The sequence below is a fragment of the Pelmatolapia mariae genome, linkage group LG7 (assembly GCF_036321145.2).
Source record: "Pelmatolapia mariae isolate MD_Pm_ZW linkage group LG7, Pm_UMD_F_2, whole genome shotgun sequence".
Classification (NCBI taxonomy): Eukaryota; Metazoa; Chordata; class Actinopteri; order Cichliformes; family Cichlidae; genus Pelmatolapia; species Pelmatolapia mariae.
This window is the reverse complement of record NC_086233.1, coordinates 56,222,697-56,240,374: the sequence shown is the minus strand read 5'-3', so window position 1 is coordinate 56,240,374 and position 17,678 is coordinate 56,222,697. Positions and strand designations below refer to the sequence as shown.

At 43.9% G+C, this 17,678-nt stretch overlaps 1 protein-coding gene across 3 annotated transcripts in view; it reads left to right on the top strand.

Moving 5' to 3' along the window:
* Positions 1–17,678, top strand: part of LOC134631477 (genetic suppressor element 1-like) — a 39,555-nt gene continuing 21,877 nt past the window's right edge. For 2 of the 3 annotated variants that reach the window (XM_063479865.1, XM_063479863.1), the window contains exon 1: positions 1–625. In XM_063479865.1, the coding sequence (XP_063335935.1) occupies positions 589–625 (37 nt within the window). In that variant the 5' untranslated portion in view covers positions 1–588. Of the gene's footprint in view, positions 626–13,773; positions 13,866–17,678 lie in introns of those variants that run through there. The other variant, XM_063479867.1, reaches the window with a different exon arrangement.

The window sequence follows — 17,678 nt, the reverse complement described above, 5'->3', positions numbered from 1 at the left end:
TACAGCAAATGAGCAAGAGGCCGCTGAATGAATAACAAGGAAGGGATTACAAAGCGCAGGACTGAAAAAAAAGGAGAGGACACCGACTGAAGACTCTCTCTCTCTTTCCTTCACTCCCTCCTCCCTTTCTATCCTTCCTGTCACCCTCCCAACTCTCTCAGAGGCTCTCCCTCCCAGACGATCTCCTCAGTAAAAGATGGCATGAGCACACTGTCTCCCATCCTCAGCTGTTGGAGTATTTTTTTTTTTTTTGCTTCACCCTCCTCTCTGTCACTCTTTCTGCATCTTTCTCTTCTTCCTCTTCTCTCTACACGGGTTCAGTTCAGAGGCTGAAGAGGAGGTGAGCGAGGTAGACAGAGGCTGACCCCTCTCCCTGCCTCCTTTCTCACACCCGCAGGGCCCAGAAAAGAGAAAGAGAGCGTGCGCGCGAGAGAGAGCTGGAGCAGGGAGTCGTCTGATGACTTACACTAACAACAAACTCCTTAACCCAGCCGACCGCAGCCCATTCCCTCTGCCCGACCCCCCCCTCCCTGCCTCCTTTAACCCGGAGTCTTACTCTCTGAGTCAGTGGAGGAGGGATCCAGGATCATGTTTGGATTAAAGACCCCACACTTCTACCTCCCAGGTAAGACCAATTATACTCAGTCTTTGATGTTCCCGCGGATGGCTCTGTGGTGGTATTTCTTGTTCTGTCACATTGTATCAGCACGGAGGCTGGTCACACGGCCGCAGAGAGTGAATCTCCCTTTTCATGCAGTCATTCTTTCAAGATGTAATTAATGGCTCGGGTGATGTCACATTGATTTACCGTTTTCTGCCAGGTAAGGAGAGCTACGCTGTGCTTCTGCAGGAGCCACTTCTCGTGATGTTTTCGGTGTCACAACATCATTTTAGATTTTTCAGAAACAGAAAGACAGAGAGACAAAATTTAGTTTTCTTTCATGAAGAAGTAAATTTTCTGAGTCTTCTTGCTCAGTGCGTTGACCTACTGAAGCACTCCCCTGATACTTTAGTTGTGCTTTTTTTCTCTCTTGTTACTACTGTGTACAACTGGGAATGGGTCTTTTGTTATTTTTAGGCTTGATCGACAGAGTGTAGTCAACCTCAAAGCTAAATGACCTTAAATTATGGGTGACAATTAATTGTCACCTAGGTAACTGAATCACTGGTTACCCATTTAAGCATTTACTAAAGTATAAAAGGAAAAATTAAAAATCTAAAAATTTCCCCCTGCAAAAAACCTGAATATTTGCAGCTTTTAATTTAATTTAAGGATCAACTGATCATTAGAATCCAGTATAAACAGTTACTAATAGTAGAAATGCAGTCTAAATAAACATAATCCTTTAATGTAATTCAAGGGATATTTTGTGCTTGGCATCTACAGTAGCTCTGTGGTTTATCACACAGTTTCAGTTGGGGCTTTTGCTGCCAGTCAAACAGTTTTCATCTGCAGTCTTTCGAGCAGCTGTGTGAAATGCAGGAGAGTGCGGCCGGTGTCAGTGTGGAGACAGGTGTGAGGTTACCTCAGAAAGGTGCTTAAACATGCCTGAGAGCAGAGTGACGGGAACAGCACCAGGGAGGTCAGTGAAGAGGCGGCGGGAGGAGGAAGAGAATTAAGACTGACACACTGAGGTAGGAAAGGAAAGCCGAGTGTAAAGTAGGATTTTGTTCATTTAAACGGTAAGAGAAAGGATGTGAATGATAATGCTTGACACTGAGCGCTGTCTGTGTTTTCCCTCTGAAGTCGAACTCTGACCTTTTAGTTGTCTGGGCCAGGCAGCGGTCAGTGATTAAAAACCTGCTGCGGTGAAAGGTGAAATGTGGAAGAGAGAGAGGGGGGTGGTAGAAGTGAGACAGAGGGAGAGGGGGAGGGATTGATGGGGGAATTAGAGGGTGGAGGGCAGATTAAACAATGTTCTTTGCCTTGTGAATCTTTCATGCTGCTTTTTGAATTATACATCTGCTTTCATAAATGATTGAGTGATTATGTGGTGCTTTGTCATTGTTTGTATATTTCTGTGTGTGCGTGCGTAGGTGTGAGTCTGTGTGTGTTTGTATCTGCATGTGCATGTGACAAGAGAGAGGAAGAAGAAGAAAATCTCTCCAGGAAGCAACAGCCCCCCCTCTATCCTCCCTCCCACCCTCCTTCCACACTTGCTTTCATCCTCCTTTTTTTCAGTTTCCTAGGTCTCGCTTAATGTCTGTGTAGTGTGTATGCACTTGTGTGTGTGTGTGTGTGTGTTATTTGATTGTGGTTTTGTGCATGTGTGTGAATGGGTTTTTGTCATAGCTGCCACCTTTGTTTGTGTATGTGTGTGGTTGTGTGCACCTGTCTGTGCTGTATGTAGGTGTGTGTGTTCATTGTGTTTGTGTGTATACGTGTGTGTGTGTGTGTGTGTGTGTGTGTGTGTGTGTGTGTGTGTGTGTGTGTGTGTGTGTCCTCTCACCACTCACACATTGGAAGATGCCCCAGCCCCCCTCCTGGTCCTAACTGCCGTTGCTGTGGAGACTGTGTCAGCCACACACTCGCTCCTCAATGATCATTTGACAATGTAGGGGGTGAGGGGTAAAGCATGTGTGTGTGTGTGTGTGTGTGTGTGTGTGTGTGTGTGTGTGTGTGTGTGTGTGTGTGTGTGTGTGTGTGTGTGTGTGTGTGTGTGTTTGTGTGTGTAGCGACTGCCATGTGATTAGCCAAGGTAGAAGAAGTGGAGCAGGGTAAGGATGACAGAGGAATCTAGATTAGAGGTAACAATTGAAAATCAAGATGATGATACATGCTATATACATGAAAATCTTTCCTAGATCCCGGAGCGGGGGAAAAACATGTGACATAGGAGACACGAAGATGTGTGTGTGCATGAGTGCAAATCTACACCTTCTCACCCAGAGCACACCATGACCTTACCATGGTATCATAAGGAAAAGAAAGTGACATCTTTTTCTAGCTTCCCACTCTCTGGACCCCCCCTGGTGAAATGTGTCACACACATTACGGCAATTTACTGTTTTCCCTCCGTGACTTGTCAGCTGATCACAATCCAGGTGTCTTTTCAAAAGTCGGATTTTTCTAAAATCAGAATGTGTTCCCAAGAGAAGGTGCATCTAAGCTGCTGGGAGGCGTGAAAAGAAAAAGAGGGAAAAAACAAAAGGAAGAAAAGCCAGCTTTTATGTTAAAATTATAAAGAGGTTGAGTTTCTATGTTTTTCTTGCTGTCAAACAAATCCCCATGAAAAGACCTAAACCGAGTGTTAGCCTGTCTCTCAACAATTTTCAACTTTCTTAGCCTGATGCTGGCTCTCAGGACAAAGTAAATTATACTTGGATATCAACAACATCAGGAATCAGAAACAAAAAGCTGCTTTAAAAAGAAAACAACAATTATTTATTTATTGAAAAAGGTCCATCAGTTTAAACCTGGTGCAAGTGTCTACATGATGAATGGACACATACTCTGTGACATTTGTGTTTCTGCCCATACATGCACTCGCTCACGTGTGCGCACACATTATCCGTGGTAAGTCGATAGGGTGAGAAAGCCAAGGTGTTGACGTGTGTATTAGCCTGCCACATTTATTGGCTGCTGTGGTATTTTCTGGGGTTGGGTAGCTCTGTTCAGCTTGACCTCAGCATTGATTTCCATGATATGTGTTAGAACTGCAAGGACACTGTGGCTTGATTTATGGCAGATGTCACATGAACACACAAACACACGCTCACATAGACAGTGCAAGGCACACACTTCTCACTCAGCCTCCGGCGCTCACGCTGTGAGAACGGCATTTGGTAACTTCACTCTAAATATTTTCCCTTCATTGTGCAGCAGAAGCACACAAATAAATACTAATTTCTCAGGCTGCAGAAATGTAATGACTTCAACGGCCTTGCAAAATGTTTGCAACAGCAGCAAAAAGAAGATTGTAGTTCTTGCAAAAAGCTGCTGTGGCGTTGATGAGAAAGACACCCAAGACCGAGTTTGTTTCTCAGTTCAGCTATGTCCATTAGTAGCCTTATAACACTGTATAGGCTATAATACATACTCATCAGTGTAGTTCATTTTGACAGGGTGGTGTTGACTTAAAAGCAAACACGGTATATATTGTGCACCTTCACAACTTGTTGAGCTTACTGTAGCAGGCTAGCTAAAGTGGAGATACATTTCAGTGCTACTTGAATACTAAGTTACACATAAACACGCTTAATTCTAAGTTATTTTACAGTGACGACAGGCAGCCATGAACAAAAAACAAGAATAAAGCACGTAACATCACCACCTGAAAAAAAACTGCAGCTGTTAGCAGACTAGAGCTGATGTAGCATTCATGTTGATGATGTATCTTCCTCCTTTCTGGCTTAAAACTTGCTGGTGATCACTCATCTTTTTCTCTGTTGCCAAGAATCCGACGACTGAGGTTGAGACCTTTTGACCATCCAGGTAATCACAGTGCACTGGACTTCACCTTGTCGGTATTAACATGCTTATGCGCTCAAAATAACAAGTGAAGTGCACAAATGAGAAATCTGAGAACGGTGAAAAGCATCGCTCCAATTTACTGTGAATGTTTACAATATCCAGCGTGGCTACTAGTTGAGCAGTAAAGGCACATTAAACTCAGTAATGATAGACTGTGGATGTCTTTGTAGTGAAGAAAAATCTTCTGTGTCCTTACTTTTGAGTTATTTTTCTCTTTTTCTCCAAGGAAATAAAAAACCCCTCACTGTTTTCCATATAAACACACAGGGTGCTACCCTCTGTTTGTTTTGAGATCAGCTACTGCACATAATATATATAATTTTTAAGGTACTAGGCTAGCATTTGTATAGCATTTTTCTAATCTTACTGACCACCCTTTATCTATCTAACATCTGCCCCACTAATCCACTAAGGCTACGTTGCATTTTAGTCATGTGATGTAGTCATGTCACCAATTAAACAAAGATAGCGGAGTGCTTATACAGCAGCTGTTTTGATTGCTCTCAATTTTGACAGCCCTAAAAAAGATTAATATCACTTTGTACATGCTCCAGATAGCTTTTCTTCAAATTCTTTAATTCGCACTTGCTTTTGCGCATGCGCAGGACTGGAACGTAAGCGTTTTCGGACGCACAACTCTGTAAAAACGACTGAAAACGTTTTCACAGAGTGTGGACGCGGAGCGTTTTCACACGAAAACGCCGTTTTCAATCCGGGCTAGTGTGGACGTAGCCTAAGAGTACAACACAGGTACACAGGGAAACCTGTCAGAATGTGTTTAATGTTTTTCATTAAAAACCAGTAAATCTATAAACTTCAAATCTATAACTGAAATAAATATTTGTATTTGCATTGGCCAGAACGCCTTCTGATAACAAACCTGAATAAGTCTGAAGATTTGCAACTTTTAGTGCTTGGGAACATACAGTATATGTAAAGTGCACGTATGTCCAAAAATTTGCCATAAGGAGTATATTCATATATAATTAAGGTTCACTGTATATCTTTTTATGAGAGTATAAACTTGGCCTATATGTCTATTCAACCACTGCTCTTGAGTCCTTACTTTAAATAGCACAGAAATAAGTGTTTACGAGAATGTATACACACACACATATATATATATGTGTGTGTGTGTGTGTGTGTGTGTGTGTGTGTGTGTGTGTGTGTGTACACACACGCACACATGCTGTTTGTTTGGCTATAATTCCTCTCAGTATGTGTGGAGAGTCTTTGTGTACTCACACGGGAGGCTGAGATGGGTGCTGCCTCAAAGGAAGCTGCTGTCAGGGCCTCTTGCGCTTTTAATTGTGTGTGTGTGTGTGTGTGTGTGTGTGCAGGCTTGTGCTTACTAGTGTGTGCCGATGAAAACAGGGTCGCGGTGCTCCACCTCAAGGGCACTGTTATTAATGAGATGAATAAAAGACCATGACAACAGCTTGATAACACAGAGGAGATAAAAACCACACGCATGCACACACACGCACAGGGAAACATCATGTGGGAGCTGGATAAGTTTCTCTTGCCAAAAAAAATACAAAGAATAAAACCAAAAAAAGAAAGAAAAAAGAAAAACAACATTAATCTATTTTTTATGATTTCTATCCTCCAGAGACACTTGATATAAACTCAAGGAAGGAAGGGACGTAAAAGAAAAGGAATGAATAAAACAGCGTGTTTGGTAATGTCTCCACCAGAAAACAAACAAGTGAGCAAGTAAGCAATCCACCCTAATTGGTCAAAGAGCTGTTGTCACTAATGAGGTCTTAATTAACACAGGATTCACTTAAAACATGTGTGGACCCAGCAACGCGCACGCACGCACACACACGCACACATTCACACACACACACACACCTACACACACAAACATGCTCACACGAGCAAACATGTCTGCTCTGTGATGTTTACATTCATTTAGAACAAGCAGAACACTTTGATGTGAGATCTCACGCATTCACACAATGAAAACATGCATGCACGCACACACACACACACAAATACACACACACACACACAGACACACACGCATGCAGCCTGTCTGCTCACTGAGCTGGGGAGATTGGGATAAATGCCAGCAGATTTTAACCTGAGGTGATAACAACAACTCCTAGTAGCGCTCTCTCATTTTCACACACACAAACACACACGCGCAAAAATGAAATGCACAGACTCAGAGTACATGCAACGCACACACACACACACACACAGAGAGAGAGAGAGAGTAAAACTGTAATAAGCAGCTCGGTGTACGATAACGAGCAGATGGAGGGAGGATTAGCCAAATAAAAATACAGCAACTAAAATTTGCCAGCATTCATATCTTTTACAGGACGGTGATCTTCTTAACACAAACACACACACACAGGCACGCACACACACACACACCTACACAACTGAGGCTCAGAGAGAGAGAGACAGAGACATCCCCAGTCCTCTGCTCCTGCTGGTCCTGCACCATCTGCATGTTCATGAACCATGTCAAAACATAATTGATTGAATGTGTCAGTGTGTGTATGTTGGTATATGTGTGTGTGCACGTGTGTGTGTGGAGTCTTTACAAAGAGCTGGTTAACTGCGGTTAGACTGGGCATGTATGCTCTATAATGCAGATATAGGTTTGGACATGTCTCCCTTTGTGCTCAACTCACACACACACACACACACACACACACACACACACACACACACACACACACACACACACACACACACACACACACACACACAATCTATGATGTCACTTTACTGAAGAGCCTGTTGATTACCCATGGGCATTGCTCTGTCTGCCACCTGGCCGCGCCGTGTTAGCAGGTTCCAGTGAACTTGCACATGTGACTGCACACACACACACACGCGCGCACACACACACACACACTCACACATGCATGCATGCACACATACACAGGGTCACTTATAGCCCTCTCCTCTCCATCTCATTAGCCCTTCTCTGTCTCTGCACTTAATTGTGTTTCAGCTGGAGTTAACAAGCAGGTACCACAAATAAAATCCGATCTAAAGGGCAATTGAGCCAAATCGGACAGAGACACAGAGATAACGCTCGGCTCTTGAGAACCAACACCGCACTTATCCCAGACAGTCATCACTTTGAAACACAAGTGGAGTGCAAACCAAACTTTTATTTAAATCCCAGCTAGATTACACGAGCACCAGATTCGTGAATATGAAAACTGGTCCCTTTTATGAATTTATTAAAATGGTTAATTTAACATCGTGTGTAGAGGGAAGCCATATGTCATGATTTCAGTGCATCATTAACAGGCTGCGTTTAATTAGCTCCAAATGTCGAGGCAAACGCTTAAGCATTTCTCTTCTCTGTTCATCACTTCACTGCTTGAGTCTTGAAACAGAGAGATTTAAATGTTAACGAATAGAAGCAGAGAAATATTGAGCGCCTCCCGAGAAGCTAGTGTCCAAAACTTGATCTAGTGTGGAGAACAATTTATTTCCGGGGTACTAAGCATAACTTATGTAAGCATCAATAGACAAAGCAGATTTTGTGTTGGCTGCTTTAGCTATGATATACAAAACCCATTTGAATAAATAATGACTTCTTAGGGGCGGCACGATTCTCCCTCTACCTGTGTGGGTTTTCTCCAGGTGCTCTGGTTTCCTACCACAGTCCAAAACATGCATGTTAGGTTAACTGGAGACCGTGCTGAGCATGAATGGACGTGCGTCTCTCTGTTTACGCCCATCCAGGGTGTAAACCATCTCTCGCCCTGACAGCTGGAACAGCCTGGCTGGTTGTGCTACTAAGGTCGAACAACATTTGAGTCTTAAAATGTAATTTTCTTTGTACTTTGACCTCTGTAAACACACACACAAAAAAAAACCCTTCTTCTTCATTGTTTGAAGGCTTATGGTCACATAAAAATCTCAGCTCATAAAAGCAAAGCTGCATCAAGAACAAAAACTGAGCACCGCCTGTGAACATTTAGAAGGTTTGTGCTCAACAAGTGGCACAAGAAAAAAAAATACAATTAACAAATCAGGAAACTGTCAAGTGTGTTCCCACATCCTGCTGCACACAGCTGACACACACCAACAGAGCACGCTCACGGTTACAGGGCACGTGTTTGCTCACATGAGCTATTGCCACCTTGTTCTGCTTATGACTGCATTTGCATAATCTGCATAATGATGGCGGCTTTAATTGCCCACGCCCAGGTAAGGGATCATGTGGTTAAGTGGGAGATCATAATTATGTAAATAATTGGCCTGACCACGGCAAGCTGCTGCTCTCTGCCATGCCCATCTGGAGAGAGAGAGTGAGGTAGAAAGAAAGAGAGAGGGTCAAGGGGGAAAGAGATGGACAAGAGAGAGAGAGAGGGAGAGAGAGAGAATGTGGGTGGTTTAAGATGAAGGTGGAGGAAAGTACAAGAGGTGGAAGCGATGCCTAAAAGAGTGAAATAGAGGAAAATGTGATTACTTTGCTATGATGGTGCACCTACATGAAAAGAGCTCAGCTCACTCTGAAACCTTCGAGAATAACCATAAAAAGTCAAAAAATAACAACAACCAAACAATCATCCATCCTCTTTTCCAGCTCAGGGTCATAGAGGCCCTGGAGCCTATCCCAGCTGCCACAGGGGGAGAGGCGGGCTCCATCCAGGACCAGTCGCCAATCTGTCACAGGGCTAACACACACAGATAGAAACCCATTCACAGCTATAGACAATTTAGAATCACCAGTTAGCCTAACCTCACTAACTGCATGTCTCTGGGCTGTGGGAGGAAGCCGGATTATCCAGAGAAAACCCACACAGACACGGGGAGAACATGCAGAAAGGCCTCCATCCAGATGATTCAAACCCAGGATCTTCTTGCTGTGAAGCAACAGTGCAAGCCACTGCTCCACCGTGCTGCCCAGAAAAAACAACATCAGTTTTTAAAAATTGTACAAACATTTCAAGCAAGTGGAAGAGAATGAAAGGTTTTTACATAAATTAGTTAGCAAAATCAAGCCGTGGAGCGCATTGCAATCACACTTACAAGCATTCTATGAAAAAAAAAAAATGAAATAAATAATGATCAGTACCTAGAAACCCTAAACAGGATGTTTATTCAAGGAATAAAACTACTAAGTAAACTGAGAGAACTAAACTGAGGAAGTGACCATGCAAAAAGAATCAACTGAGCAGCTTGGGCATCGAGTGATTTGATCAAAAGTTTGAGGTCAGTCACCAGAAGGATGCTTAGGTAAGACTGGTTTTTTTTTCAGTTTCTGCCTCCAAGGTCAAAAAAATAACATGAAAAAGCTCTGAAAGCTCCCAAACAGCACTATTTTTTTCAGCATTAATATCACACACATCAGATGAATGTGATGGCACTCATTCTCTGACCCTTAAACACAATTCTTTTCACAAAGCCTTAACTCCAAACACACCCCTCCTTCTCTTTTAATACATCAGATTTTGCAAAAATGTCTTTATTTTAAAGGATTACTCAACAGTCTTACAGAAACATGCACACACGCATGGAAACACATGCACATGCAAGGAGGCACACACACACATGCACACGCAGACACACACGCCTGCCACTGTATCCGCTGCACAGATGGTAAAGGCAGCAGCCCCTTCACACAGACAAAGGGAAGGTAATTCTCTCTGCAGGACGTGAACAGAGCTGGAGCTGGAAAAGAGCAGCACACATCAACACTCCCCTCCCTGTTTCCTCGTCTCAGCCCCAGGCCAACAAACATCACAGGAGTAAACTGACAACGTGTGTGTGAGTCTGTGTGTGCGCGCGACCGCTACTAAAATAGGCTTGAGGAGGAGAGACAGGAAAAATAAGAGAAGAGGGGAGCGAGGGAGAAAATGAGAGAGAGATAAAATGAAAAAGAGAGGGAGAGTGCAGAGAGGAGGGAGGTAATAAACAGGATTAGTGCTTATCTTTACAGCACTGTGCGTGTGTGTGTGTGCATGTTGCGTGCATGTGTGTGTGGGTTTGGTTTTTCCTTTGCCCGAGGACAGAGTGACTGACTCCAGCATTACCTTTGCCAATGTGTCTCCATCCCCAGGTATCTTTTCTCTCTGGACTCCCTTTGAATTGGGTGTGATGGTACACACAGTACATTGCATGACTCTGTGTGTGTGTGTGTGTGTGTGTGTGTGTGTGTGTGTGTGTGTGTGTGTGTGTGTGTGTGTGTGTGTGGATATGCACATGCCCATATTTTTAAAAAAAGGAACTTTTGCTTTGCCTATAGTCTGCATACTTTGAGGGTGTGAGTTTTGTGTGTGTGTGTGTGTGTGTGTGTGTGTGTGTGTGTGTGTGTGTGTGTGTGTGCAAAGGTGAAATATAATACTGAATCTGTTCTGTGTGTGTGTGTGTGTGTGTGTGTGTGTGTGTGTGTGTGTGTGTGTGTTAGTGAGTGTGTGCGCATGTGTATTCGTGGATGCTGTTTTGCATGGCAGTTATGAACATACCATTGTACAGGATGTGTGTGTGTCTGTGCAGCTGCCTAAGGATAAAGACTGTACTCATCTTATTGTTGTCTCTACAGTTTGTAGCCACTGTTTGAATTGCCAGTAAATCTCCCTGCAGAGAGTGTGTATGCACACATACATCTATGTTCATGTGTGTGTAAGAGAGAGAAGGCTCAGAAGGTGGATTTAGTTGCCATTATAATGCTTGTCCAGCCGCGTAGCGCCATTGTATGTGACAGTGTTTCTGTTTGTAATCTCCTACCTGACCGCGGCTAACAGGCTGCTACAGCATCTCACTTTCACTGGATGGGGAAGGAGGAATACATTTAAATAATCAGGGGTTTGGGTTCATGGCTGATATTATGCCTCGCTGCTTTTGTAAATGAGCATCTGTGTGTGTGTGTGTGCGTGCGTGCCACTGGTTTGTGTGCGTGTGTTTATGTGCGAGCGGGTGCATCTGTTTTCAAAGACATCTGTGGATGTCTTGGTGGATTGCTCTTGTAGCAGTATCCCCAGCACTATTCCCTCCTTCACCAGAGATGAATAGACAGAGAAAGGGAGCAGGAGACGGAGACAAACGGTGCATGTGCTTGCGTGTTTGTGTGTGGCTGCGTCTGCATACAAATGTGTGTATGCTTGCGTGTGTGATGGATAGAGGGCTTTATGAGAGAGGAATAGGCTAATGACCGGGTCTCCAGAGGCAGTAAGATTCCTGGAGCTATTACCGCTGGAGTTCATAATGGCCTCTGTGCTTGGCCTCTTTTACACGCTGCTTAATGGGGGATCCAACAGTCCAACCGGCAAGTGTAACCCACCCGGAGAATACACGCCGCTGTGTGCAGTGACCCCGACAAACACACACACACACACACAAACAAGCAGAACGGGCAGCCCATTTTCAATCAGGTTTGGATTCCCTTTCATGCACCTGCACGTGTATATTTTACAGTGTGTTGTCCTCCCGCCTTCCTTTTTTTCTTTTTCTCTGTCTTTTTCCTGCACACACACAGACACAGCTATACAACCTGTATAGGTCACAAAGGATGGAGGTGAGACACCCACCTCAGAGAAAACTGAGAGTGTCTGCTTGCAGTGCACAGCCAAACCATAAATCATGTCAGGCTACACTAGTCTCTGCACACGCGCACACATACAGACACACTCACTCCCCCTCTTTTCTCTTGTGTAGGTTTGAGTACAAGAGAGGGGGATTTGAGGATTATAGGGGAGCCTCACTTTTTCTTTTCTTTTCCATTGCTTCCTTTAGTACTTGTTGTTTCCATAGAGAGAAAAGTAGGGAAGTAGGGGGTGGCTAATCTGTGTGCATATGTATATGTGTTTATGTGTGCGTGTGTGTGTGTACAAATGAGTGTCTTTTCTGCACTTATGCAGGCTAGTGTGTGTGAGAGTCTTTCATCAGTGAATGGAAAGGGAAAGACTTGAAGGAGAAAGTCTATTCATTGAGGAAAACATCAAGGCTGTTTGGTGCTACTGTGTGTCTGGCATCTTAGAAATGCAAGAGGAAGACGAGAAGGAGGGAGAGAGAGGAGAGAGAGAGAGAGAAAGAGAAAAGTGAGAGGGAGGAGAAGGATGGACAAGGTAGAAATCTGCACTCTGAAGCGCAAATTGATGCAAAACAGCTGTTAAATAGCTGCAAAGTGGAGCAGCTGCTTGGGAGACGAGGAGAGAGGGATGAGGAAATGAAGGGATGAATGATCAAGAAAGACGGAGACAGAGAGGCCCAGGGGAGATGTTGAAATATTAGACTAAATGAAGCTGGCTGAGCAAGCTTATAGCACATCATGATAGATGAATGGTATTAAACATGTTTAGGACTTGATACTTAACATAGCATATTTATAACTTCAGCAAATATTGTAGAAAATCAAAGTGAAGTGTATTAATGGTATTTTCGCTTCACATAACCCATCTATCTATCTATCTATCTATCTATCTATCTATCTATCTATCTATCTATCTATCTATCTATCTATCTATCTATCTATCTATCTATCTATCTATCTATCAAGTAAATAAGTAACTGATTTGCTACATTACCTGTTTAACGTAACCACAAAGTTGACACAAAGCTGGTGAAAAATTAACCCACAGAGCACTTCACAGAAAAATGTTGTGGTGACAGCGATTCTACTAGAAACAAGCAGCACTTCCTCTTTTTTTACACAAGCTGCTACAAGCCTCTTTGTCTCTGCTTTGTCGCCTTTTGAAAAACAATCCTTGGCTGCATGGTTGAGGTCAGCGTACAGTCAGGTTGGAGCATCACTCAGGGTCCAGGGTGTCTTCCCAGACTTCCTTTGCAGATACTTGGAAACATTTGAATTTATGACACTTTGCATGTCTTTTGCTTAGCATTCATACATAACAAATCATAAAGTAGCCTTTAATATCCACAGCAATATGACTTGTTGCAATTTAACTGCCTCCCTAAGCAGTATTTTTTACATTATATCGGAATGGCTACTTTAAAGAAATAGTATACAAACGTAAATCAGTTAAAATGAGCCTGATAGTGATTCTCTGTATGGTGTGAGTGCGCAGTAACAGCAGGAGGAGCTGACTTGAACAGATCTGATTGTCTCCAGTGGACAGTAAACATGTCCGGGCTGTGAGGTATCAGCAGTCTGGGGCCACATCTTCCTTCCCTCCATCCCTCCATCTCTCCAGGGAGCATCAGAGGAGCAGGTGCTTGCCCTCCTCCTCCTTACTTCCCCCTCCCATCTCATTCCCCGCCTCCCTCCCTCCCTCCTCCCCCTCTCTCTCTCTGTGAGGACAGTTAATGAGTTGTCCTTCTCCTTCCTACATCTCCACATCGCTGAGTGTCGTACTGCTCTCTGTGAGATCAAGCCGTGCGGCAGAGCCGTCATTTATCCACACAAGGATGCGCGATAACCGGGGATTCTGTTTTCTTTAGAGAGCCGGTGAGTTGTGTGTTTTCTGCAGTTTCAGTACAAAAGTCTTTGTTTGCTCTGTTGTTACCTGGAGAAAGTGATGAGGTCTTTCATTTGAGCCTGTCTCTGTTGAGTTAACATTGCTTGGATGTTGTCTGCGGGGCTGAGCAGCTACTGACCCGACTTCTTTTACAGTATTTTATTTCTCTTCGTTGTAGCCATCAGTGCCTACACCGACTTCAAGGTGTTATATTTTCTCTTGCGTTAAAGCTTTGGTGTGTGTGTGTGTGTGTGTGTGTGTGTAGGTAGGTTAGGTTATATCCTGTTTGTTATTTTCCTTCGCCAACATAAGTCGGATAGTTGGAAGTGAAGAGTGAAACTGAAGTTATTTTTAGTCATACCGCACTCAAAGGCTGAATAAGTTGAAAATATGTGATAGGGAAAACTGGTCCATCTTGACAGACAGCAGGTGCGAGCCACTTCTGGTTTCCTCTGTTAAAATACAAGCTTATTAAATCTTAAACTCTAATGCTGGGACCAAATATTGGAACCAAATAATCCCTAGTGCCACAAGGACACGTTAAAGGCTCAAAATTCAAAGACATTTAAAAGCTACTTAATATACTGTCCTGTTGTGAATCTCTAAATGCTCTTATTTTGAAGTCAGACCGATCCACTTCCTGCTCCGTGCGGTGAACTTGGGCGCAGCTGCAGGGTGGGTATTTAAAGGTGTTTGTGGTTCCTTGTTATGCGTCTTTCTTGCCAAACTTGTCAGTGATCAAACACTTGTGCTGTTTGCGCTGAGTAAACTTCATGGACAGGAAGACAGAGGGAAGCGCTCACACAGCAACAGCGGCGGTGTGGGACAGTTTCCCTCTGATAGTTCATCTCACAGCACCCACGGGAGACAGAAGAGTCGCTCTTTAATCCGGGACCTTTAACAGCGACTGTATTGTTTGGCTGAGATAGATGCCGCCGGGCGCATTAGCAGCAGTCAAGCGGATCCCCTTCGCTTTTGTGTGTGTACACAGCCCGCAGGTGGAGTTCAACACACACACACAAACACACACGCACACACGTGCACGCGCGCGCTTCATGCACCATGTGCTGCTCCTGACCTGCCGTAGACCAGCTGCTCAGCAGGGGTGTTACTGAGTAAACCTCCAATCTCTTTAATTACCTCCTTCTCATATAGATACACTGCTCATGCTGCTCATACTATGGCTTCCCATTCACATCAGTGTTTCTGTGTAATCAGATTACAAAACTTACTCTGGTATTTTGTTGACTTGTTATTGTCATCATCATCATTATTATTATTATTATTATTATTATTATTATTATTATTTTAGAATTAGACTAAGTGGTGTGTCCTCTGTGGGATAAGATGCTGTCATTTTGCAGGTTCAGCCTGTCGGTGCCAGCTGTGATTGGCTGCTTCTTCTGTGGCGTTCTTCGCCTTCAGTGCTGGATAGTTGTGTTAGAATATTTTCTCATGATTGCACAAGCGTTTGAGTGCATAATCTGACCTGAGGGCTATCTGGTGTTGTTCTGTAGCTGAGCAAACAGTTGACTACATGAGCTGATATGAAGGGCAGGTGCTGATGGTAATAAATCAAGTGCCCCGGCCGTGTAGCTTTGGCTTAATCTGTACAGTGATAATAAACAAGGAAATAATCCATAAGATCCATTCAGCTTAATTTACTCCCGGGCCAACAAGTGTCGACTTTGCTCTGATTTGCTGAACATCTTCACAGTTTGAATAATACTCTCTGGGCACCAACATGATTGTTTACTACAGCAACAGTTGTTTGGCAGGTGTGTCTTTGTGCACCTTTGTGCAATGAGACTGCGTGTGTGTGTGTGTGTGTGTGTGTGTGTGTGTGTGTGTGTTCTCTTCAACCCATCCCCCCTCCATCCCCCTCGTGTTTGCTCAGATGGTCGATGTCTAACCACGACAGTGTCGGCACCTGGTGAAACAGAGCGGGCCTCGGGCCAGAGGAGGAGTAACTGAGGCTGTCAACCGTCTGACACGACCCTCTGTGTCTGCACCTCTGCCACTGACGCTGAGCACACGAACACTTGACACAAGCCGAGTTTAAAAAAAAAAAAAAAAAAAAAGGCTGCAGGCAGGAGTCAGGCGCTCGCCAGGCGCCAAAATAAACTGAGACGGGAGTAAGATTGGTTTGCCTCAGATTGTTTTATTTTTTATTGTTTTTTTCCCATCATTTCTGTATCAGAGAGGTGAGACTGAGGCACAAGCTGTAGAAGAGATCGATGACACAGATGGGGGGGGAAAGCAGAAACGCAGCAGACGTGATAGGAGAAGCTGTCGAGTGAGTGGTAGGAGGCTGAAGAAGAGATAGCGAGGGGGAAATGACAAGCAAAGAAACGATAGTATGGACAGATAGAGGAAAGTGTGAGGCAGGAGAGTAGCCACTATTTATATCTTCTTTCTGTATGTGAAAGACAGTGACAAGAGGCTCGTAGACACACTGAGAAGAGGGGTTCACCCAAAGAGGAGCAATGCCCTGCAGCCAGAGGAAGGTGGAAGGGAAGGCCTTAGGTTCAAGAGGGAAAAGAGGAGGATATGTAACCATGAGGCTTTTTTTTACCCACTGGCAGCCCACATTTCAACTCTAAGCTGAGGCTCTGATAATTTATAGACCTTTCACTAACATCTTGACTCTGTTATTATTGCACAGTAAACATGGCTCTGCTCTGGCGGCCTCGCTGTAAAACATAAAGCAGAGTAATGGCTGCTGCACTTCCCATACTTTCTTTGTTATTCATATACCTCTACGTGCTTCTAACAATCTGCTCTGGCGTGTTTTTGGATGCACTTCCCCTTTTTTGTGTGTGTGTGTGCGTGCGTTTGTTTTTTGTTTGCTGGAGGTGTCGGTTATTACAGTATGTGGTTTTTCTGCTCCACTTATCCCAGGACCATAAATGCGTGCTGGCTGTTTGGTCCCTAGGGGTCACATGCATACGTTTTGTGACGCACAGCTCCCGACTCCTGAGTCAGCTAATTGTGAATGTGCCTTCCTTTTCATGTACTCGCACAGACGGCCTGCATGTGTTTCACACTGTTTTTTGTTATTTTTTTTAGTTCCTTTTTTTTTTTTGACATTCACGTTAACTTGTGACCCTTTCCTGTGTTGGGCGAGTGTGTGTGAGTTGCTGGAGTCGGGGAGAGTGTTCGTTGTTTATGGATTGTAAGGATGTGTTAAGTGTTTCTGTGCAAGCTGCAGAGTGACTGGAGCTAGTAAAGCCATTTAGCAGCCCCTGGAGTAACCCAGGAGACTGCTGTGTTGACGCCACTCTGACTGCTATTACAGACAAGTTTAAGAGGCTGTAAAACATTTGGCTACTTTTCCTCTCTCTCGTTCTCTCATTCTTCGTGTGTGTGTGTGTGTGTGTGTGTGTGTGTGTGTGTGTGTGTGTGTTGTGTCAGAGGAATTTGAACAAGTCTGCCAGCTATTGTAACAACGGCAGTAGCCACTGTTGTGATTACTATCAGCCGTAGGGGTCCAGATAATAACATCTTAGAGCTTAAATGTAGCATATTTGGTGTGTGTGTGTGTGTGTGTGTATACACTTATTATTGGTCTGCTGTTGGGTAACAGTTTGTAAACAGCCAGTTTAATGTCTTAAATGTTAAAATAGTAGCTTGCACAAGAACACACACACATATGCGGTCATATACCAGTGTGATGGGAGTTAATAACTAGGTAGTATGTTACAACCCAACCTCTTCTTCCTCCTAATGACCAATCCCTGCTTGCACACACACTCTTTCTCACACACAAACACTGCTTTTTTTTTTAATGAGCTGACGGGGCA